Source organism: Bufo bufo, chromosome 1 (assembly GCF_905171765.1).
Source record: "Bufo bufo chromosome 1, aBufBuf1.1, whole genome shotgun sequence".
Lineage (NCBI taxonomy): Eukaryota > Metazoa > Chordata > Amphibia > Anura > Bufonidae > Bufo > Bufo bufo.
Window position 1 is genome coordinate 437,288,224 of NC_053389.1, and position 24,582 is coordinate 437,312,805.

General features: G+C 43.7%; 1 protein-coding gene across 1 annotated transcript in view; it reads left to right on the forward strand.

Annotated features, from left to right (window-relative positions):
• The first annotated feature begins 554 nt into the window (after nt 1–554).
• FAM53C (family with sequence similarity 53 member C) overlaps nt 555–24,582 on the forward strand; it is a 29,781-nt gene continuing 5,753 nt past the window's right edge. Inside the window, exons 1-3 of the mRNA XM_040407080.1 lie at nt 555–648; nt 1,675–1,875; nt 14,175–14,232. Of these exons, the coding sequence (XP_040263014.1) occupies nt 1,798–1,875; nt 14,175–14,232 (136 nt within the window). The 5' untranslated portion in view covers nt 555–648; nt 1,675–1,797. The remainder of the gene's footprint in view (nt 649–1,674; nt 1,876–14,174; nt 14,233–24,582) is intronic.

Here is a 24,582-nt window from a genome sequence, read left to right on the forward strand (position 1 = left end):
ACCAGCAGTACTCCGAGTCCAGAAAGGTGGTTCTTCATACAAATGATAGGAAGTAATTCTATGAACTCTATGAAACCCATTGTAGAAAGAAGGGTGGTCCGGGTCTGAAACCAGCTCTAGGGTACGGCATGACTGCACTGTGTGGGAAAACATTCCTAAGTGAAGAGATGAGGTTTTCAGCCCTATGAATGGAAATGGGGAAGCTAGTTTAATGGGTTGTTTTTTTTTATACATGTATGTAATGGATAATAGGTTGTGTATTTATTACTGTTCACTTTACAGCTGGCATTATTTGCCCTCAGTGCTGGAGGTAGGGTGCCAGGCTTGTGGTACCACAACATGGACACTGGAGGGTCAGGCCTGCATCATCACCGCACACCCACAAGTTGGAGAAATACAGCAGCCTGGCGCTAGAAAACTACACTTCCCAGCACGTCCTGCTTCCACACGGAACCCGTACAAAGAGCGGGGGGGTGTTCCTGGCCTGGGTTGTGACCGGCCAATCCCAGCACGCCGCACAGCCCGCGACACAAGCTAACGATATCGGCGACACTGCGCCGAGCTCTGGTGACATCACCCGCCTGCTGACCGCGGTACCCGCTAGAGGTGCAGGCTGACAGAAGCCCAGCCGCCCGCCCCGTCTATGGTGTAAGATGGTTTGTTCCGCACTAGGGACCAGGGCAGCCGATTCGTCTGTGGGGGACACTGATGCGACCACGGCTTGTCTCTCCTCCCGCAGCATCACCTTCGCGCTTCAGAAGGCAGACCGGGACTAAGTAGCTAATATACGGAGCGCGCTCGGCACAGGGTACTAAGGTTTCTATAGCTTTTGTACCTTGCTGTGCCGTTCACTGACCCGGTCGTTCTCCCTATAAAAGTGGTTCGGTCCAGACGGTATTTAAGGGCTCTGCAGGGCCGCTGGTGGCTCACAAGCTGCTCTGGGTCGTTGGGAGGGTCGTTATTGGGGGCAGGTAACGGCAGAGCAGGTGGGGGCGGCGGAGACAAGGTGAAGGGGAGGCGGGCTGACGTGGGAGGCCTTGGCGATGCGAACGATGTAGAATGCGGCCCGGGGAAGGCGCCGGCCAGGCCATCTCATGAGGAGGGAGATAAACAAGCCTTTAACTCTTCACGCTCCAGAGCAAGCGCTGCAGTCACTGGGGGGCCTGTCATTGCTGCCCTCAGCACCGCATCCTATTCATGCACAGGCAGAAGATGTCACTGGGCAGACAGGCCGGCACCGCATTGGTTTGGAGGTGGTGAGAGCTGCTCTACCCCCATCCTCCCTCAGATCCTGCATCCCCCATGTCACGACATAGCACATCAATCTGGAGATGCGTCTGCAGGCCCTCCGGGGTGCATGCGATCTGTGTATGTGTGCCCATTGAGAGAACATCCTAGACGTGGTGTGCAGTAGGGCCCAGAGCCCTGGCATAAGGTCAGCGTGTCTGCATTATTTACTCTTCCAATAGATGCCACCCTGCCAACCTTCTCCATATTGCATGATTACAAGCCAGTGCTCTGCAGGCCTTCACCTGACAGTGTAGGTAGATGGTTTGTTATGGTCACTAGGCCCCGAGATGATAGTGGAGCCATCAGATCCATCACAATGGGAGTAGTTGTTGTAGCCCTGTCCTGCTCTGCCCAGAGGAATGACTGTGTGTCTGTTTAATGCAGGATGGAATGATGGGGTCTAACTGATTCTCAGCTTCTTGGGCCCAGTGAAGACTGGCACTGAGGTTGCCATCATGTCCTATACTTGTTACTGAGAAGACCAGTGAGAAGCCTGACCTAAGCATCATGATCTCCATGATTACAGAACAATTACAAAAACAAAGTCTGGAGGACCTGAAATGCAAATCTTTCAGTATAAGTCTGGTAAGGCCTTGTGTGTCCTGTTGTGTTGATCTGGTTCATGTCAGGGGAGCTCTATGGTGGTGGTAGTCAGACAACGCCAGTTGGTGGGGTTGTGTAGGACCCCCATGAAAGAGTCGTGTTCATTGACTTCACAATGGCCCGTTTGTCGCAGGCTTGTGTGTGAATATCCTAAAGTGATGTCACACTGCCCTCCTTCATTACTACACTATTTATGTCATGTGCCCTCATGTCACTTGTTTCTGTATGTCTGACCAACAGGTGGCCCTCAAATAAGCTGCGGGGTCCCTGATATAGGCTTTGAAAAGTCATTGTCCTATGGCATCTAAATGCAGATTTGCTCAGTATTTTGCCTCAATATCTGTACTAGAAACAGGTAAATTTCTCTTTTTAAGATGCTCTTCTGGTTTTGAAGTAAAAGCTATGAATGCTTTCAGGAGCATTTTTTTTAATGATTTCATTATAAGCTAAAAGTCATGTTTTCAATTGGTCTTTATTAAAACAAAAATTTCAACAGTTTTTGTCCTACAGGGTTGTGGTTACAGCCACGTCTAGTCCTTATCTCTGAATTCCTGACAACTCATAAGCACTCATTTGAAGGCTACAGACAACTTTGGGGCAATTTTTTATGATTTAATTATTCTCTTATTGGGCTAAAAAGCATTTTTTCAAGTGGTCTTTGTTAAAGGAGTTCTCCAAGATTTTGATACTGATGACATCATCAGGACAGGTAATCAGTATCTGATCGGTGGGGTTCCGACACACGCAACCCCTGCCGATCAGCTGTATGAAGAGAAGGCGCACCCTGCGTGTGTGTGCCGTCTCCCTTCTGTCTTCCTGCTCGCCATATATATAGCAGGTGTCGGACCCCTGCCAATCAGCTGTTTTGAGAAGGCACCGACACTCCTGTGAACTTCGCGGCCTTCTCCATACTCACCAAGCAGAGCGCCGTACATTGTATAGTGGTGGTGCTTGGTATCGCGCTCAGCCCCCTTCCCTTCTATGGGGTTGAGCGTGATATCAAGCACAGCCACTATACAATGTACAGCGCTCTGCTTGGTAAGCACGGAGAAGGCTGCGGCGCTCACAGGAGTGCCGGTGCCTTCTCAAAACATCTGATTAGCAGGGGTCACGGTTGTCGGACCCACACGGATCAGATACTGATGACTTATCCTGAGAATTGGTCATCATTTTTCAAACTGATAAGAATATCAAGGGTAAGGAATCACATGAGCCATCAGCTGATGGGACTGAGAAGTGATACTCTGCAAACAGACTGCTTTTTTTTTTGTAACCCTTGTCTATCAAAAACATCTGAGCATTTTTTTTTTTAAATCCAAATTAATATGATTTTTAGCCCAAAATGAGTAAAATGCAATCATAAAAAAATTGCCCTCAAAGATGTCCATAGCCTTTAACCACCTCTCGTCTGCCGGTTGACTATAAACGTCCGGGAGGTGGATCTCTATCTCTGATCGGATGTTTCTGAACGTCCATTCAGAGATGGCAGCTGCACGCTAATCGTGCAGCTGCAGATCGGTTTGCCTGCTGTCAGTGACAGCAGGGCAACCCTTAGAGAAGGCAGGGCCAGTTCCCAGGTGTCCCTGCCTTCTAGATCGCTGTATACACAGATCAGGAAGCGTCATGTGACCTCCGAGGCAGGGAGAGTGCAGGAGCTGTCGGGTCTTCTACAGACCTCGACCAGCCCTGCACTGAGACTGTATAGCGTTGTATAGTTCTGTACAGCCTCTCTGGTGGGTGTATGTCCCCTGTAACTGGGGTTATTATGTCAGCCCCAGTTACAGGAGAAATCAATAGTGAAAAAAAAAAAGTGAGGTTAAATGACCCCCAGAGGACTTGTATGACCTTATGGGGGACGCAAAGTGTAAAATAAAAAGAGTGTTAAAATAAAAAAAAGGTTTCACATGTAAAATAAAAAATAAAAAATTCCCCAAGTAAGGAATTTTTATATATATATATATTTTTTAAATATAAAAAAAAAATAGACATATTTGGTATTGCCGTGTCCGTGATCCACCCAGTCCGATAAACACCATAAAAAATAAATGATAGACTGTAAAAAAAAAAAAAAAGCCATTTTTGTCACCTTGCATCACAAAAAGTGCACCAAGCAATCAAAAAGGCGTATGCCTCCCAAAATAGAACCAATCAAACTGTCATCTCATCCCGCAAAAAATGAGACTCTAAGACAATCGGTCAAAAAAATAAAATAAAAATGTCTCTTAGACTATGGAGACACTAAAACATAATTATTGGGGTTTCAAAAATGCTATTATTGTGTAGAACTTAAATAAGAAAAGGTATACATATTAGGTATCGCCACGTCCGTAACAATCTGCTCTATAAAAATGTCACATGACCTAACCCCTCAGATGAACGCTGTAAAAAAAAAATTATAAATAAAACAACCAATTTTTTTGGTCACATTGCCCCATAAAGTGTTATAATGAACAAAAAATCATATGTACCCAAAAATGGTACCAATAAAAATGTCAACTCTTTCTGCAAAAATTGGCAGAAAAATAAAAAATATGGCGTTCAGAAGATGTAGACCCAAAAACATTTTTTTTTTTTCAAAAATGCTTTATTATGTAAAACTGAAACAAAGTAGACATATTTGATATCATTGCATCTGTAACAACCTGCTCTATAAAAATAGCGCATGATCTAACCTATTAGATGAATGTTGTAAAAAATAAATAAAAACTGTGCCAAAATAGCAATTTTTTTTGGTTAACTTGCCTCACAAAAAACGTAATATAGAGCAATTAAAAATCATATGTACCAATAAAACTGTCACATTATCCCCTAGTTTCCAAAATGGGGTCACTTTTTGGGAGTTTCTACTGTAAGGGTGCATGAGGGGGGCTGCCCTGCCGTGTGCCCTTACATTAGTTTACGACAACATGTGGGGTGTTTCTGTAAACGCAGAATCAGGGTAATAAATATTGAGTTTTGTTTGGCTGTTAACCCTCGATATGTTAAAGAAAAAAAATTGATTAAAATGGCAAAGTCTGCCAAAAAAGTTTGCTTTAATTCTTGTTGAACACGTGAAGGGTGAACAAAGTTTATAAAATCAGTTTTGACTACCTTGAGGGGTGTAGTTTCTGCAATGGGGTCATTTTTGGGTGGTTTCTATTTTGTAAGCCTCACAAAGTGACTTCAGATCTGAACTGGCCCTTAAAAAGTGGGTTTTGGCAATTTTCTTAAAAATTTTAAGAATTGCTTCTAAAATTCTAAGCCTACTAACGTCCTAAAAAAATAAAATGACATTTACAAAATGATGCCAACATAAAGTAGACATATGGGGAATGTTAAGTAATACATATTTTATGAGGTATCCCTTTCCGTTTTAAAAGCAGAGAAATTAAAAAATTTTAAATTGCTAATTTTTCTAACTTTTTGGTAAATATATATATTTTTTCATAAATAACTGTGAAATATATTGACTCAAATTTATGACTATCATGAAGTACAATGTGTCACAAGAAAACAATCTCTGAATGACTTGGATAAGTAAAAGTGTTCCAAAGCTATTACCACATAAAGTGACGCATGTCAGATTTGCAAAATTAGGCCTAGTCAGGAAGGGGGCAAATGGCCTGGATGTGAAGTGGTTAAACCATATTGTTATAATAGCCGTCGGAACAACAACAGGACGGCTCATTGTGAAACTGAAAGCAAGGTACTTTGCAGATAGGCCGAACCATAATCCTATAGGACAAAAACTAACATTTTTAATAAAGACCAATTAAAAAAGATTTTTAGCCCAAAATGAGTAAAATGCAATTGTAAACATGTCCCCAACGATGTGCATAGCCTTTTAAATACAGATGCAAAATACTGGCCAAATCTGCACTGTGTGAAACTGGCCTTGTACTGCTTTTCATATCTATAATTTGTATTGATGTGCTTTATATATGTGCATTTTGTGAAAATGTTTGCAGTCCATGACAAGAAGAGATAGGGCAACTTCATCTGTGAAATACTTGATATTGGGTGAAAATAAGAATATAGCAGGACAACTCTAGAAGGAGTGTTATAAAGTAGTCTTGTAATACAGGCTGATGCATTGGAAAGGGACAGTTTCTGAGGCTTTGTTCACATCTGTCCATTAAAGGACATCTATCAGCAGGTTTGTACCCATGACACTGGCTGACCTGCTACATGTGCACTTGGCAGCTGAAGCCACCTGTGTTGGTCCCATCTTCATATCTTCCCGTATTGCTGGAAAAAAAGAAATTATAATAATATATGTAAATGAGCGTCTAGGAGCAACGAGGGCGTTGCTGTTACACCTAGTGGCTTAGCTCTCTCTGTAACTGCTGCGCCCTCTGCACTTTGTTTGACTGGGTCAGGCACGATGACATTTACACTGCCTGTCCTGTCAATCAAATTCAAGAGGGCACAGCAGTTGCAGAGAGAGCTGAGCCTCTAGGTGTAATGGCGACACCCCCGTTGCTCCTACAGGCTCATTTGCATATATTAAAACATCATTTTTCTCAGCAATACGGGTACATATGAACATGGGACCAGCACAGATGCCTTCAGCTGCCAAGCGCACATGTAACAGGTCAGCCAGTGTCATAGGGACAAATCTGCTGACAGATGTCCTTTAAAAATACCGGACAAAATATTGCAGCATAAAGGCAATTTTGTCCGATAAAGTGTTGGATCCCATGACAGAAACCATATGGACATCATATAGTCAAAGGGGTCCATCCAACATTGTTAATGTCTGTCATGCAATCTGACACTTCTTCTGTTATTTTGATTAAAGGGATTTTCCGAGATTTTGATACTGATGACTAGTGTTGCGCGAACTTCTGTTTTCAAGTTTGGCGTACAAGGTTAGGGCTATCTAAGAATTCCGTTATGGAATCCGCTACCACAGACAATAGGTTATGGTCTGTGGTAGCGGAATCCATAGCGGAATTCTTAGATAGCCCAAACCTTGTACGCCGAACTTGAAATACAAGTTTGCTCAACACGGCTGATGACCTATCCTCTGGAAAAGCCTTCAGTACCTGATTGGTGGGAGTCGATCAGCTGTTTGAGGAGGCACTGGCGCTCCTGTGAGCACTTTGGCTTTCTTAGGCCAGTGAGGACGCGTTCATCTCTCACGTGGCCGAGGAGCAGCTCGGCCCCATAGAAGTGAATAGGGCTGAGTGCAATACCAAACACAGCTGCTATACAATGTACAGGACTGTGCTTGGCATCGACTGAGAAGGCCACGGCGCTCACAGGAGTGCCGGTGCCTCCTCAAACAGCTGATCAGCGGAGGTCCTGGCTGTCAGACTCCCACCAATCAGATTCTGATGTATATGAAATCTTGGAAAAACCTTTTACTTTGCTCATATTACTGATGCAGAAGTGAACTATTGCATTACATAACTGCAGTGGTTTCATCCTGTCTTACCACCCAGAACTGCCTTCATAGTTCTGCTAGTTACTCTCGGGAATAGGCTCCCGAGTGGCCTGGTTGATTTCTTACATCAGATTGCAGTTTCTTGCCTGGTGTAAAGTCTACACTTCTAGGAATGTCAATCATTTGCGAAAGCTCCGTGTACATGTTACAACAGCAAGGAATGCTGGGAGATCTCAGCTCTGAGGCCTGCAGTATTCAGTGCAGCTCTGGGCTAAAATACAGGCAGCAACCCATGACTGGTTATGTGATGCACTTTATCTATGAAGTTAGGCCCTTACATATCCCATTCCGAAGAACCACTCTCCCATATGTCTTTTTAGATCAAGGAGGATTGGATCGTGGCACAAGTGAGAGAAGAAGCGCTCCCTAAGAAAATGGGGTGCTGTGATTTGATCCTCCGTTTGATCTGAATGGAATGGGAGAATGGATCTCCAGAACACGATGTGCAAGGTGCCTGACACTACTTTTTTCTGTAAATAATTTCTGTGTGTAAAATGATGGGGATATGCACTTTAAAGGGGTTTCCCTATAAACATCTGCTGCTTAGCCAAATGATATGGGCGGGGGTCATGCATCCACACTATCACTACATTCACACAGGGGGCTTTGGGCACCTTATACTTGTTATGGGGGGGCCCCAGCGATTATACACAGTGAGAAATGCAGCTTATGGGAAGACCCCCTTCAATAGTACAGTTCATTTAAACATCTCAACCCAGTAAAGTTTTTCCAAAACTGCTGTGGTCTTAAAGTGGTTATCCCACAAAAATTAAATGGGTTCTCCGGGCTTTTAATATTGATGACCTATCCTCGGGATAGGTCATCAATATCAGATCGGTGGGGGACCGACACCCAGCACCCCCACCGATTAGCTGAATGAAGGGAAGGTGTGCCGTCCCCCTTCTCTCTTCCTGCTCGCCATAGACATAGCAACGAGCAGGAAGAGAGACACTGCACTGTGCGCGCCTTACCTTCACACAGCGGATTTGTGGGGATGCTGGGTGTCGGACCCCCGCCGATCTGATATTGATGACCTATATTGAGGATATGTCATCGATCCTAAAAACCCTGAGTACCCCTTTAATATGGGGGGAAAGGGAAGTCCGACCTCTGGGATGTCCCGTGTTCCTGAGAACAAGTCCTCTGAATGGAGGGGTATGGCAGTGCCCCATTCACTTCTGTGGGATGATGGCGCGCTGTCTAAAGGCCCCTTTACACTTATTGATTTATCAGACAATTGTCAGGAAGGAAGCATTCTTTCCCAACAATCGCCTGCTCGTCAGTGAAGGAGACCTCTGCATTTACATGCAGCGATCTCCACAGTACAGGGAGGAGCGATCACTGTCATCACTCGTCACCATACAGAATCATTGTTTGCTGGCAGCAGAGACTGTTTAGACTGCACAATCTACTGTCCACAAACGATTTAGGTGACCGCACAAACCATTCTATTATCTGATGAATGAGCATTTCGCTTGGTACTTGCTCAGAAGAATCTGTCTGATTCTCGCCCCCAGTGTAAAGGGGCCTTAACTCAATCCCATAAAATTAATGGAGTTGTGGATTGGCATGAACAGAGGACTCCTTGTTCTCTCCTGCAGATTGGTGACAGACATTTTCATGGTATAACCCCTTTAAAAGGAATCTTTAATGTTGAGGGTGTTCAGCATGACCAATTCCCCTTTTAAAGGGTTTGTGTGGTTTCCTATATTGATGACCTATCCTCAGCTGTTTGAAGAGACCACAGTGCTCGTATGAGCGCCGCCTTCTCTTCGCTGTTTACCTGCTTGCCGTAGATATTGCAGTGGCAAGCGGTGTGATTACAGCTCATTCACTTCAATGGGACGGAGTGTAACTACAACTGCTCCTTCCCATTGAAGTGAATGGGACAGCTGTAATTACAATGGTTGCCGCTGTATTGTCGACAGCAAGCAAGTAACAGAGAAAGCAGCACTTGCACGAGCACTGCGTTCTCTTCATACAGCTAATAGGTTAGCAGTATATCCGGAGCATAGGTCATCAATTTAGGAAACTGGACAACCCCTTTAAATAATGTGAAACTGTTTCCAATAGAAAAAAAGTCATGATCAGATCATGTTTAAGCCCATACAGTGTTAGACTACTTTCACACTTGCGCTTGATCGGATCCGTTCTGAACGGATCCGATCATATTAATGCAGACGGAGGCTCCGTTCAGTACGGATCCGTCTGCATTAATAACTTAGAAAAATTTCTAAGTGCGAAAGTAGCCTGAGCGGATCCGTTCAGACTTTCAATGTAAAGTCAATGGGGGACGGATCCGCTTGAAGATTGAGCCATATGGTGTCATCTTCAAGCGGATCCGTTCCCATTGACTTACATTGTAAGTCTGGACGGATCCGCACGGCCAGGCGGACACCCGAACGCTGCAAGCAGCGTTCAGCTGTCCGCCTGGCCGTGCGGAGGCGAGCGGAGCGGAGGCTGAACGCCGCCAGACTGATGCAGTCTGAGCGGATCCGCATCCATTCAGACTGCATCAGGGCTGGACGGAAGCGTTCTGCTCCGCTCGTGAGCCCCTTCAAACGGAGCTCACGAGCGGACAGCAGAACGCTAGTGTGAAAGTAGCTTTAGAAATATTAATCACCAAGTTTTGACATCATAATGAGTTTGTCGATCCTTTGATTGTTTTGGTGCGGTATACCAACATCTCGGCATGAAGTAGAAATGGTGTTGAAAACCGACCTAATCTTATTGTCACGATAATCTCTTACACTCATTGACACAAAAAAATAATAACGCACCAAGGAGTTGTTGGAATGGAATGAAAAGTTCTATGTGTGACTGTAATGATGAGATATGTAAGTGATTACAATATTAGAGGGAAAGAAGATTATTGGGGAAACCTGTACAATTTAAAGGAGGCTCTAGTACCCTCATGGGCCACTTTGGGCCTGGACACAAGATGAGATATGGTTGGTCATGGAGGCATACAGCGGCACATTTGCCCATAGATGTTACAGCAGGGCCTTTTGCTCCTGCACACTCATAGGTTGCCGAAGCTGGTGTCCCAGCTGGTCCCATACATGCTCAATTTGTGGTAAATCTTGCGACTGGGCAGGCTAAGGAGGTGTTGTAATCTGGAGGAGACATTCGTGGGAAATCCTTGCTGTGTGTGGAGGAGCATTATCCTGCTGAAAACTGCCAGTTGGAAGTCCTACAATGTGAGGCAATACATGTGGCTGCAGGATGTCCTGCACATATCGCTGGGTTCTTGGTGTTCATTTTATCACTACTAGAGGTGACCGACTTCCAAATGCGATGGCTCCCCAGATGATCACACCAGCAGTTGCTGTTCCACAGCAAAGGCACGATTAAAGCGCTCACCAAGAGGCCTCCATACTTGAACCTAACTGAACAAACAGATCCCAAACAGAACCTGAATTAATTACTAAAGACGACACAGTTCCAATCTGTAGCAGTCCTTCTTCACGATACCACTGCAAACGAAAGTTACGGTGGCTGGTTGTCAATGGCAGGAAACATAGTAGATGCTATGACACCAGATTTTCTTCTGCTAAGCTCCTAGAAATGGTCCAGGCAGAGACAGAAGTGCGTAATGAAGCTGCTGCCTGTGTCTCAATGGTGGACAACAAAACTGTGGGAGCTGCTTGTTCTTTATCAGTGGATCAGATATCCTGTCTACTGATGTGCGTGTAACTACTGCTCTCAACACCTCCTAACAGCTTGATCAGAATACTCTACATGTTGGGCAATTCATCAAGATAACCATCCTGCTTCTCAGTCATTTGCTTTCCCTCACAAAAGGGGAAAAATGTCTTTGAGTGCATCGTAAAGGCATGTCCAACAGTCAATGATCACTACCCACAAGTAGCCTCTGCGAGTCTTATAGAGCAGCGAGGGAAGCACTTTTGCGCCCTCCTGTGGCAAGACCCAGTGTCTAATCAGACCACATTTGTAATCATTTATATATCTGGCTGAGACATAACTGCATGCCAAGTTTTGCAGAAATCCAACATTTTTATCTAGATGCGTTATTTTTTTTTGTCAATGACTGTATTTATATGCTAAATGACATAATGGGACAGTAATTTTGTTGTTGCTGTATTAGCTCATTGGGACTCATTTATCAAAATTTCTTTATTGCTCATCGCAATCAAACAGAGCTCATCTTTCATTCCTTAAAGGGTCTGTCTGGCTTTCTGATTGACGTCCCATCCTCAGGATTGGTTATTAGTATCAGATGGTACAGTTCTCAGCACCTCCACTGACCAACTGTTTGAAGGGACCACGGTGCTTGCCCTCTTCATTCTTTACCTGCAGGTCTACTTTGTAATGGTGGTTGAGTGTAACTTCACCGTTTACTTGAATGGGAGAGGAAGCTGTAATTACACTGCATTGCTGCTACAATCTAGACCAAGGGTGCACAACCTTTTCTGGTTGGGGGCTACGTTGTCAGCCTAGACCAATTCCAAGGGCCGAAAATAAAACTTAGAGGTACTACCAACTGAAATACTATATTTTTGGCATATTGAACATACAGTATATATCATAAATGTCTAGTTACACTTCTATAACTCCCATCTAATGGGAGAATACATGAAAAATACATGTAAGCAGCCACAAGACAAATAAATACATATCTGTTACCAGATGGTTGGGGGCCGCACAGAATGGTATCGAGGGCCGCTTGTGGCCCCTGGGCTGCAGGTTGTGCACCCCTGATCTAGACATCTGCAGGTAAACAATGAAGAGGACAAGCACCGTTGAACGATGGAGGTGCTTTGGAGTTGGACAACTGCAGATCTGATACTGATGACCAATCCTGATGATAGATCATCAGTATCATAAAACTGGACAATCCCTTTAAACTGCTCTAAAATGAAAACTGGACTGTGATTGGTTACCATGTCATGGTACTGTGAGAAGTTTCGATTGGTGGAGATCCTTTTGTTGAGACCCCACCAGTTGCTAAGACGAATGGGCAGCAGCACCTAGCTGAGCACTGTGCCCTTTCATTGCTGTTTTGGCTTTGCTCAGGTTTTCAAGCAAGCAGTATGCAGATTCATAGAAGGTCCATAGACCTTCTGTCAGTCCACAGACCAATTACACTGCTTTTCTAGAGGATCCAAACAGAAAGGAAGAGGCACAGTGCTCCCCTAAGCTCTTAGCTTCTCCGCTTGGCTATAGATGGGAATCTCGGCACCTAGACCCCACACATCAAACGATTAAAATAATTGGTATCCTTTAAAATGACTACAGATCCTTTGGAAATACTTGTTGGAAGAACCATGCCCTTAATGAACAAGGACAGAGCACTTCAAGTAGTAGTGGAGAGGAGTTGCAAGGAGACTTTCCCTGGTGCTGTTGGTAGATTAGAGCCCTCTGAATTCTGTCCGTGACTAAAAAAGACAATTCTGATGTACCTGTAAACTTAGGGGGAGATTTATCAAACCGCTGGAACTAGTAGAACTGGCTTAGTTGCCCATAGCAACGAACCAGATTCCACATTTCATTTTCCAAAGAAGATGGAAGGTGGAATCTGGTTGCTATGGGCAACTAAGCCAGTTCTACTTTACACCAGTTTTATAACTGACCCCACAAGTGTTTCCCCATTCAGACAGAAATAAGTAAAAGTAGAAATGTATTTTTAGTTACATAAATTTCTGTAAAATCCACTGCGTGTAAATTCACCATTAGGGCCCATGTATGGCACAAGACCATATTCCAGATCTGTGTTGTATTCTTTTTCCCTCTCACATATCCATGCTGGGTGTGGTGGGGTGGAGATCTCCAATGCGTGCTGTACTTGGGGTATTATCCATTAGCACCATACCTTCTAGGGGAGAACATTTCTGCATGAAGGTATCAAACAGTACCACACAGTGGGGGTCATTTGTTATGCTCATCTGGCGTAAAAATAGTCGTAAAGGGCTTTTTTGCAACAATTTTAATGTCTGCGACAATATTTTTACAAGGGAAAAAGTAGACTACAGGCATACTGGTACATGGATAATTACATACATGCATTGTACAGCAGCTCAGGTGAGGCAACTTAGACCAGTGAGAAAAGCCGCCCCCAGCGCCTGCAATTCCATGATTCCAAACAGGGCTGTGGAGTCGGAGTCGGTGTCCATTTTGGTGGAGTCGTTATAAAATGGACTGACTCCAAAAATATATAATACATTTGTACAGTTAGTTCAATGCAGTATGTGCTGAATATATTTTCATAAGAATTTGGGAAAATGATGAAAATGTCCTATAGAGAGACTGTTCTCTAGCCTTAAAATAATTCGATCAGATTGAGGTCATCTATGAAGGAGGATCTGGTGGAGGCAATACTATTTCTCAGAACAAATTCATAGACTCGCCCCACAAATGTTATTCAGGACGTGTGCAAAACACATACGGTCGTGTGCATGTAGCCTTACCCGTACATTTTCTCCAGAAAAAACCCACAAATGGGCTTCATGGTCCTTTATGAACAGTGATTTTAAAGGGGTTCTCTGGTATTTGGTTTTAGTCAATGTAGTGCCCCCCACTTTACAATGTTATTCTTTCATGGGTTCATTTATTTCCGTTCCTAACTGGATTGAATTTGAAAGGGTTTTATCACCTGATATTCCTAAAGTCTCAGAGGGTGTAAGTCAAACCTCTACTCATTCACAGGCCTGCATAGGGGGAGCAAGCAAAAACTGGGCCCAGCACTCCAGTGAGGCTCCTATAGTAACGTATGCTCATGCCATGCCATTGATAGAGCTCTGTTGCAGGAGAACCCCTTTAATACACTGTGGGGAGACTTGTATGGACTGTTAAGCTTTGCAGCAGCTCTCACTTATGTTTGTGTCTCTCCCAGCCACTGCCTGATCATCCAGACCCTGAGGGGTGCAGCAGTCCGTACCATTTTGTGACAGGTAAATGAATCTCTTTGATGTGCAGGCGTGGTGGATGTTGCATTTGACACCTTTCATGGATTTTTTTTTTTGTGTGGTTGTTGATGTAGTATCACAGTGGTCGGCTGTGTGCATGTGATTCTCTGAAAACTGGGCTTTAAAATGGCAATGTCACACTTGACTGCATGGCAAGTATGACTTCTATTCCATAAATCTGTGAACATAACCCAAATTAGTTGTAAAAATTGCCATGCCAGTTTATCAGTCTGCATGTATGGGTTTTACTGCACCATGTAGTTGTTGGTTTTGCAGTGTCTCTCGGTGTATGTATGACTGCTCTATGAGGGGAGGTAGTTAGCCACTTCTCTAAGGGTACGCCCACACGTTCAGGATTCTTGACCAGTGCTAATGCTGGCCATCGGCCGGACAAAATGCCACTGCATGCCTTTTTTTTTTTTTTGTCCAGCCGAAACCCAGCATTTTATACTGGAAATCAGATGGATCCCCGCTGGACTTCATTGCAGACAATGGGGATCTGGCGGTGAAGTCGAGGATCCGGCAGACTGCTCTGTGCCAGAACAGCCTGCTGATCTCCTAATGGAGATGTGAATGAGGCCTAAGATAGTATCTGTGCTTTCTCTGCTTTTATGATCCACTCCTGATTTTGGCTTCAATAACTGCATAAAAAAGCCTGAATGTGTGGCAGCACCCTTAGCCTTTCATATGCTAAAGATGCTGTAATGGAAACCATATTTGCTCATGAAATGCGACACTACTTGAACAAACTTTGTAATACTTGAGAGAGAGGGATATATAATAATATAATTTATTATAATTTGTTTTTTGTTCCATTTATGTTGTTCTTCCTGAATGTTCATATATGATAAAATGGTTAATTGCAAAAGAGATGATGTGACATTTGTAAGGAACAAATGTTAGTCATATCTAGATGGGGTTTACAAAGAATTGTTAGAATTAAAAGGAACTTGTCATACTGACAATACATTGTAATCTGCAGGCAGCATGTTAAAGTGCAGGAGGGGCTGAGCAGACTGGTATATAGTTTACAGGAAAAGATTCAGTATAACTCGAGGATCAGCAACCTCTGGCACTCCAGATGCTCTGAAACTACAACTCCCAGAACCTTCCTTTCACTTCTATTGGAGTAACATAAACAGCCGAGCAAGTGTGCATGCTGGGAGTTGTAGTTTTACAGCAGCTGGAGTGCCAAAGGTTGACGCTCCCTGGCATGACTGTTATTTCATTCATTTAAATTCCTGCTCATTCTGGGCTTTGAAGTGACGGAGACGGTTCCTATCAGTGATTGACCGCTATCTCTGTATATACAGTCATAGAGGGAAGGCTGTCAGTCACTGATAGGACCGAATCCTTGTCTTCAGTCAGTGACTGACAGCTATCTCTGTATACACAGTCATAGAGGGAAGGCTGTCAGTCACTGATAGGACCGAATCCTTGTCTTCAGTCAGTGACTGACAGCTATCTCTGTATACATAGTCATAGAGGGAAGGCTGTCTATCACTGATAGGACCGAATCCTTGTCTTCAGTCAGTGACAGCTATCTCTGTATACACAGTCATAGAGGGAAGGCTGTCAGCTACTGATAGGACCGAATCCTTGTCTTCAGTCAGTTACTGACAGCTATCTCTGTATACACAGTCATAGAGGGAAGGCTGTCAGTCACTGATAGGACCGAATCCTTGTCTTCAGTCAGTGATTGACAGCTATCTCTGTATACATAGTCATAGAGGGAAGGCTGTCAGTCACTGATAGGACCGAATCCTTGTCATCAGTCAGTGACTGACAGCTATCTCTGTATACATAGTCATAGAGGGAAGGCTGTCAGTCACTGATAGGACCGAATCCTTGTCTTCAGTCAGTGACTGACAGCTATCTCTGTATACATAGTCATAGAGGGAAGGCTGTCTATCACTGATAGGACCGAATCCTTGTCTTCAGTCAGTGACTGACAGCTATCTCTGTATACACAGTCATAGAGGGAAGGCTGTCAGCTACTGATAGGACCGAATCCTTGTCTTCAGTCAGTGATTGACAGCTATCTCTGTATACATAGTCATAGAGGGAAGGCTGTCAGTCACTGATAGGACCGAATCCTTGTCTTCAGTCAGTGACTGATGGCTATCTCTGTATACACAGTCATAGAGGGAAGGCTGTCAGTCACTGATAGGACCGAATCCTTGTCTTCAGTCAGTGACTGACAGCTATCTCTATATACACAGTCATAGAGGGAAGGATGTCAGTCACTGATAGGACCGAATCCTTGTCTTCAGTCAGTGACTGACAGCTATCTCTGTATACCTAGTCATAGAGGGAAGGCTGTCAGTCACTGATAGGACCGAATCCTTGTCTTCAGTCAGTGACTGACAGCTATCTCTGTATACACAGTCATAGAGGGAAGGTGGTCAGTCACTGATAGGACCGAATCCTTGTCTTCAGTCAGTGACTGACAGCTATCTCTGTATACATAGTCATAGAGGGAAGGCTGTCTATCACTGATAGGACCGAATCCTTGTCTTCAGTCAGTGACTGACAGCTATCTCTGTATACACAGTCATAGAGGGAAGGCTGTCAGCTACTGATAGGACCGAATCCTTGTCTTCAGTCAGTGATTGACAGCTATCTCTGTATACATAGTCATAGAGGGAAGGCTGTCAGTCACTGATAGGACCGAATCCTTGTCTTCAGTCAGTGACTGACAGCTATCTCTGTATACACAGTCATAGAGGGAAGGTGGTCAGTCACTGATAGGACCGAATCCTTGTCTTCAGTCAGTGACTGACAGCTATCTCTGTATACACAGTCATAGAGGGAAGGCTGTCAGTCACTGATAGGACCGAATCCTTGTCTTCAGTCAGTGACTGACAGCTATCTCTGTATACACAGTCATAGAGGGAAGGATGTCAGTCACTGATAGGACCGAATCCTTGTCTTCAGTCAGTGACTGACAGCTATCTCTGTATACCTAGTCATAGAGGGAAGGCTGTCAGTCACTGATAGGACCGAATCCTTGTCTTCAGTCAGTGACTGACAGCTATCTCTGTATACCTAGTCATAGAGGGAAGGCTGTCAGTCACTGATAGGACCGAATCCTTGTCTTCAGTCAGTGACTGACAGCTATCTCTGTATACACAGTCATAGAGGGAAGGTGGTCAGTCACTGATAGGACCGAATCCTTGTCTTCAGTCAGTGACTGACAGCTATCTCTGTATACACAGTCATAGAGGGAAGGCTGTCAGTCACTGATAGGACCGAATCCTTGTCTTCAGTCAGTGACTGACAGCTATCTCTGTATACCTAGTCATAGAGGGAAGGCTGTCAGTCACTGATAGGACCGAATCCTTGTCATCAGTCAGTGACTGACAGCTATCTCTGTATACACAGTCATAGAGGGAAGGCTGTCAGTCACTGATAGGACCGAATACTTGTCTTCAGTCAGTGACTGACAGCTATCTCTGTATACATAGTCATAGAGGGAAGGCTGTCAATCACTGATAGGACCAAATCCTTGTCTTCAGTCAGTAACTGACAGCTATCTCTGTATAGATAGTCATAGAGGGAAGGCTGTCAGTCACTGATAGGACCGAATCCTTGTCTTCAGTCAGTGACTGACAGCTATCTCTGTATACCTAGTCATAGAGGGAAGGCTGTCAGTCACTGATAGGACCGAATCCTTGTCTTCAGTCAGTGATTGACAGCTATCTCTGTATACATAGTCATAGAGGGAAGGCTGTCAGTCACTGATAGGACCGAATCCTTGTCATCAGTCAGTGACTGACAGCTATCTCTGTATACATAGTCATAGAGGGAAGGCTGTCAGTCACTGATAGGACCGAATCCTTGTCTTCAGTCAGTGACTGACAGCTATCTCTGTATACCTAGTCATAGAGGGAAGGCTGTCAGTCACTGATAGGACCGAATCCTTGTCTTCAGTCAGTGACTGACAGCTATCTCTGTATACACAGTCATAGAGGGAAGGTGGTCAGTCACTGATAGGACCGAATCCTTGTCTTCAGTCAGTGACTGACAGCTATCTCTGTATACACAGTCATAGAGGGAAGGCTGTCAGTCACTGATAGGACCGAATCCTTGTCTTCAGTCAGTGACTGACAGCTATCTCTATATACACAGTCATAGAGGGAAGGATGTCAGTCACTGATAGGACCGAATCCTTGTCTTCAGTCAGTGACTGACAGCTATCTCTGTATACCTAGTCCTAGAGGGAAGGCTGTCAGTCACTGATAGGACCGAATCCTTGTCTTCAGTCAGTGACTGACAGCTATCTCTGTATACCTAGTCATAGAGGGAAGGCTGTCAGTCACTGATAGGACCGAATCCTTGTCTTCAGTCAGTGACTGACAGCTATCTCTATATACACAGTCATAGAGGGAAGGATGTCAATCACTGATAGGACCGAATCCTTGTCTTCAGTCAGTGACTGACAGCTATCTCTGTATACATAGTCATAGAGGGAAGGCTGTCAGTCACTGATAGGACCGAATCCTTGTCTTCAGTCAGTGACTGACAGCTATCTCTGTATATACAGTCATAGAGGGAAGGCTGTCAGTCACTGATAGGACCGAATACTTAGCTGTCAGTCACTGACTGAAGACATCTCTGTATACACAGTCATAGAGGGAAGGCTGTCAGTCACTGATAGGACCGAATCCTTGTCTTCAGTCAGTGACTGACAGCTATCTCTGTATACACAGTCATAGAGGGAAGGCTGTCAGTCACTGATAGGACCGAATCCTTGTCTTCAGTCAGTGACTGACAGCTATCTCTGTATACACAGTCATAGAGGGAAGGCTGTCAGTCACTGATAGGACCGAATCCTTGTCTTCAGTCAGTGACTGACAGCTATCTCTGTATACATAGTCATAGAGGGAAGGCTGTCAGTCACTGATAGGACCGAATCCTTGTCTTCAGTCAGTGACTGACAGCTATCTCTGTATACACAGTCATAGAGGGAAGGCTGTCAGTCACTGATAGGACCGAATACTTGTCTTCAGTCAGTGACTGACAGCTATCTCTGTATACACAGTCATAGAGGGAAGGCTGTCAGTCACTGATAGGACCGAATCCTTGTCTTCAGTCAGTGACTGACAGCTATCTCTGTATACCTAGTCATAGAGGGAAGGCTGTCAGTCACTGATAGGACCGAATCCTTGTCATCAGTCAGTGACTGACAGCTATCTCTGTATACATAGTCATAGAGGGAAGGCTGTCAGTCACTGATAGGACCGAATCCTTGTCTTCAGTCAGTGACTGACAGCTATCTCTGTATACATAGTCATAGAGGGAAGGATGTCAGTCACTGATAGGACCGAATCCTTGTCTTCAGTCAGTAACTGACAGCTATCTCTGTATACATAGTCATAGAGGGAAGGCTGTCAGTCACTGATAGGACCGAATCCTTGTCTTCAGTCAGTGACTGACAGCTATCTCTGTATACACAGTCATAGAGAGAAGGCTGTCAATCACTGATAGGACCGAATCCTTGTCTTCAGTCAGTGAATGACAGTTATCTCTGTATACACAGTCATAGAGGGCAGGCTGTCAGTCACTGATAGGACCGAATCCTTGTCTTCAGTCAGTGACTGACAGCTATCTCTGTATACATAGTCATAGAGGGAAGGCTGTCAATCACTGATAGGACCGAATCCTTGTCTTCAGTCAGTGAATGACAGTTATCTCTGTATACACAGTCATAGAGGGCAGGCTGTCAGTCACTGATAGGACCGAATCCTTGTCTTCAGTCAGTGACTGACAGCTATCTCTGTATACATAGTCATAGAGGGAAGGCTGTCAATCACTGATAGGACCGAATCCTTGTCTTCAGTCAGTGACTGATGGCTATCTCTGTATACACAGTCATAGAGGGAAGGCTGTCAATCACCGATAGGACCGAATCCTTGTCTTCAGTCAGTGGCTGACAGCTATCTCTGTATATATAGTCATAGAGGGAAGGCTGTCAGTCACTGATAGGACCGAATCCTTGTCTTCAGTCAGTGACTGACAGCTATCTCTGTATACACAGTCATAGAGGGAAGGATGTCAGTCACTGATAGGACCGAATCCTTGACTTCAGTCAGTGACTGACAGCTATCTCTGTATACATAGTCATAGAGGGAAGGCTGTCAATCACTGATAGGACCGAATCCTTGTCTTCAGTCAGTGACTGACAGCTATCTCTGTATACATAGTCATAGAGGGAAGGCTGTCAATCACTGATAGGACCGAATCCTTGTCTTCAGTCAGTAACTGACAGCTATCTCTGTATATACAGTCATAGAGGGAAGGCTGTCAGTCACTGATAGGACCGAATCCTTGTCTTCAGTCAGTTACTGACAGCTATCTCTGTATACACAGTCATAGAAGGAAGGCTGTCAATCACCGATAGGACCGAATACTTGACTTCAAATCCTAGAATGAGCAGGAATTTAAATGTATAAAATGCAGGTTTTATTTCCCACAAAACTGTGTATATCAATCCTGTTCTAGAAACATGCTGGCTGCAGCTCAGACTGTATGGTCAATGTGACCGGTTTCCTGAGAAAATGCACCCAAACCTGCACTCCGTTGTACCATACAGACGTGTCAGAAGATCACTGGTATGGTTCAGACCTCTGACGTACAGAATCCACTCGGAGATGTCTTCTCTGTGGGACTTAGCTTTTAAAGGGGTTTTCCCATCTCCGACAATGGGGGCATATCGCTAGGATATGCCCCCATTGTCTGATAGGTGCATGTCCCTACAATGAGAACGGAGCTGGGAAATGAATGGAGGGCGCACTGCTCATGCGCAGCTGCCCTCCATTCATTTCTATGAGGCCGCTGAAAATAGCCGAGCGCTATGCCCCCATTGTCTGAGATGGGAATACCTCCTTTAAAATATTCTTGAAAATACTCAAAGTAAACTTCTAATATGTATGTGAGACATATCAAAAGATCAGATACTGAATTTCCTGATTTAAGTGTAGCCACATTTTCTTACTTGGTTCAGAGCAGCCATTCGCGCAAATACTGCAATAATTGAATAAGGTAGTGAAATTACCAGACGATAAAGCCCATTCTTGGCCTGTCCTGCTGATTACAGTTTATGGCAGTCTGTATTCTAAAGCCGACTAGTATAATAATCTAGTTTTCAGGGGTTAGAATCAGAAACGTACTATCTCTTAGTTTATTCATATTTATTTTTTTGCAGCGATATTTGCAAAATTGCAACGTGACAGCTCGGCTGTGCAAAACTCTCAATAACCTCTCCATTTCCTCTCCAGGCTACACAGACTAGTATACTCTGGAGGAAGTACCAGAAGGTGGTAGACAAATATAGGTGGCTGAGAAGTTGGCTTGCAGAAAATAACAAAAGTAGAGAATCCTTAAATGTAGTGTTTTCTGCTGCTATGTGGGTTTACTGTAACGCACATTGCAGGAATTGTTCAGTTCAAATGGAAGCCATACTTAAAGGGGTTGTTCAGCTAAATAAACTTTTTAGAAATGGGGCAGGATGGGTTAAAAAATAAACAAAAGTCTTACCTAAATGGTAGCCCGTTGAGGCGTGGTCCACACTGGTCTCCACTTCTTGGACTGATCTAGCAGAAAAATGCCCAAAAGTGACCATTTTCTGTGTGTTACAAAGGGACCAGGAAGTGGAGACCAGTGGGGATCTGGTGGGCATCAGAACAGCAATGGACTGGTGAAAGTTAAAGCTTGATTTTTAAACATTTTTTAACGCATTCTGTCCCTTTTTGTTATTTTTTATAAAAAACAATTTAAAGAAATCTCCCTGGACGACCACTGTAAAAAATCAAGTTTGCAACTGACCCAATGTGAAAAAGGACGGTCATTTCAATGGACATTAAAACTCATGAAAAGTATTCATATGATTTCTGCTTTGTATATCAATGGAAACTGGAAGTCGGTGGAACAGCTCTAGCGCCCTTTGCTCTGGGGCCCATGAGCTTCAGGTTATGTCTCTGGTCTTTGTGGATTTGGATTTAGATGTAGTCTTTAGGATTAGACCGCAAAGGGATTTTTGTTGGTAGACTTGAACGCCGGAGACACATAGGTCTGTGTATGATTGGTAGGTTCATTTTAGTTAAGACCGTTTCATGGGTGCAAAAGGTGATCTTAGCCTTTTAAATATGAACTATATTTGCTAAATGTAAAATCCCCCTAAAGTTAATACAGTTTCAGTTCTCTTCTTCATCCCAATAGTCTACCATCTTATGCACCATATTATAGTTTTAAAGGGTCTCTAATAACTTCCCATTATCCTGGCTGGTTAGTAGATCACATTTGGTTTTGATAAGTCATGAACTGTAGACCTCCCGCACATGACCATACTATTCATAAGTCAGATATCCTCTTTTTTTTGTGGATAGCACACTGACCCACTAATTTCTATGGGGCCATACACACATCCATATTTTTGTGGCTGTGGAAAAATGTGGAGTGCACCCAGAAGTTATCCCTATTTTGTGGGCCGAAATATGGACACTGCTGTGTGCATGAGGCCTTCAGATGTGCACAACCTTTTCTGGTTGGGGGCCACATTTCAGACAGATCCAATCCCAAGGACCAGAAATAAAACTTGGAGGTATTTCCGACTGAAATACTGTATATCGAACGTACAGTATATACCATAAATGTCTGGTTACACTTCCAGGACTCCCATCTAATGGGAGAATACATGAAAGATATGTGTGAACAGCCACAAGATATGCAGATGGTCAGTTGATCAAGAGTAAGACAAAAAAAAAAACTGTGAGGTAGAAGCCAATTGTCCTCCTTTTAGGGGAATAAAAAATTCCTTCCCGACTCCAATCAGGCAATCAGAATAACTCCCTGGATCAACAGCCCATCTCTATTAACTATAACCTATAATATTATTGGGCAGGTAGTGTCTGGTTTCCTTTAGACATGGAGAATCTTGTTTCTCATGGTCTGAGTCCTTTAGGTCCTTTTTTTTGCAAACTCTAGGCAGGCATTTATGTGTCTGGAGTGATGCAGTGATGGCTGACCTTCTGGAAGTTTCTCCCATCTGCACACAGGATCTGTGGTGCTCAGCGAGTAATCTCTCTTGATTACTTAGTTTGGTGAGATTGCCAGCTCTAGAGTCCTTGTTGTCCAAACCTCTTCCATTTAAGAATTATGGAGGCCAGTGTGTTCTTGGGAACTTTTAGTGCAGCAGAAATTTTTTGTACCATTCTCCCGATCTATGGCTCAACAAGATAATGGGGGACATTTACTAATCATGTTGCGCCAGAATTATAGTGTACAATCCTCTAAAAATAATGGCCTTTTGATGTGCGCCCAGTATATCATATGTTTTTTCCTTATTTTTCACCAGAAAGGACACGCCAGAAAAGTGTTTTAAATGTCGCATTGGGCGGCGCTACCAAATTAGTGTATATTATTCCTCAATTATGAACTTGTGTTTGGCTTCAAAGATGCAGATTGTAGTGGTAGATTAATCCTGCTTATGTGGTAGTGATTATAGTTATTTAGTCAAAAAAAGTCCCATGTCTGAACAGAAAAAAACTACATTAAAATATAAAACGTAGTGTCGATTAAATGTTTTTTTAAATCCATTTATCACTAATCAACTGTATCTGCCTTCCCGAAACACAGATACATTTGAAATAGATGTAGAACAAGAGACCTGACAGCTCTCCACATCAATATTACCTTCCAGTCATCAGTTCAGCGCAAGCAGATGTGATATTCTGATGTCATCACAACATGTGTATGCGTCATGGTAGTTTTGTCATTAAAATGATGCAAATCAGCCTCTAAAAGTCGCACGCTCTGCTGCGGCTGATAAAATGTCGCAAATAGCTCTAAAACGTTTTGATTTTTAGCGTTAAAAAGTCTCAATATTGGGAAAAAGAGACCGGTTAAAAGTTTATATTTAGCAGAGACACATTTTAAAAGTAGTGTGCACCTTTTTTAAAAATTAGATGAAACATATTGCTACTTTTTGATTTGTAATGTTAGTATTTTTGTGGTGCAAAACACAACATTATTGATAAATGTCCCTCAATTTCTCCAGGCTTTTCCTCCTTGTGGCTTGGTTTTTACTCTGATATGCATGGTCAGCTGTGAGAACTTTTTTATAGACAGGGGTCTATAAAAGTTCTCAAATCGTGTCCAATCAACTGAATTTACAACAGGTTGACTCCAATCAATGTGTAGAACCATCTCAAAGATGATCAAGAGAAATGGAGGCCCCAGAGCCAATTGTCAAGGGTCTGAATACTTGCGCTACTCACAAAAAGTTAGGGATGTTTGGCTTTTGGGTGAAATTTATGGAAAAAGTTGCGTAAAAAG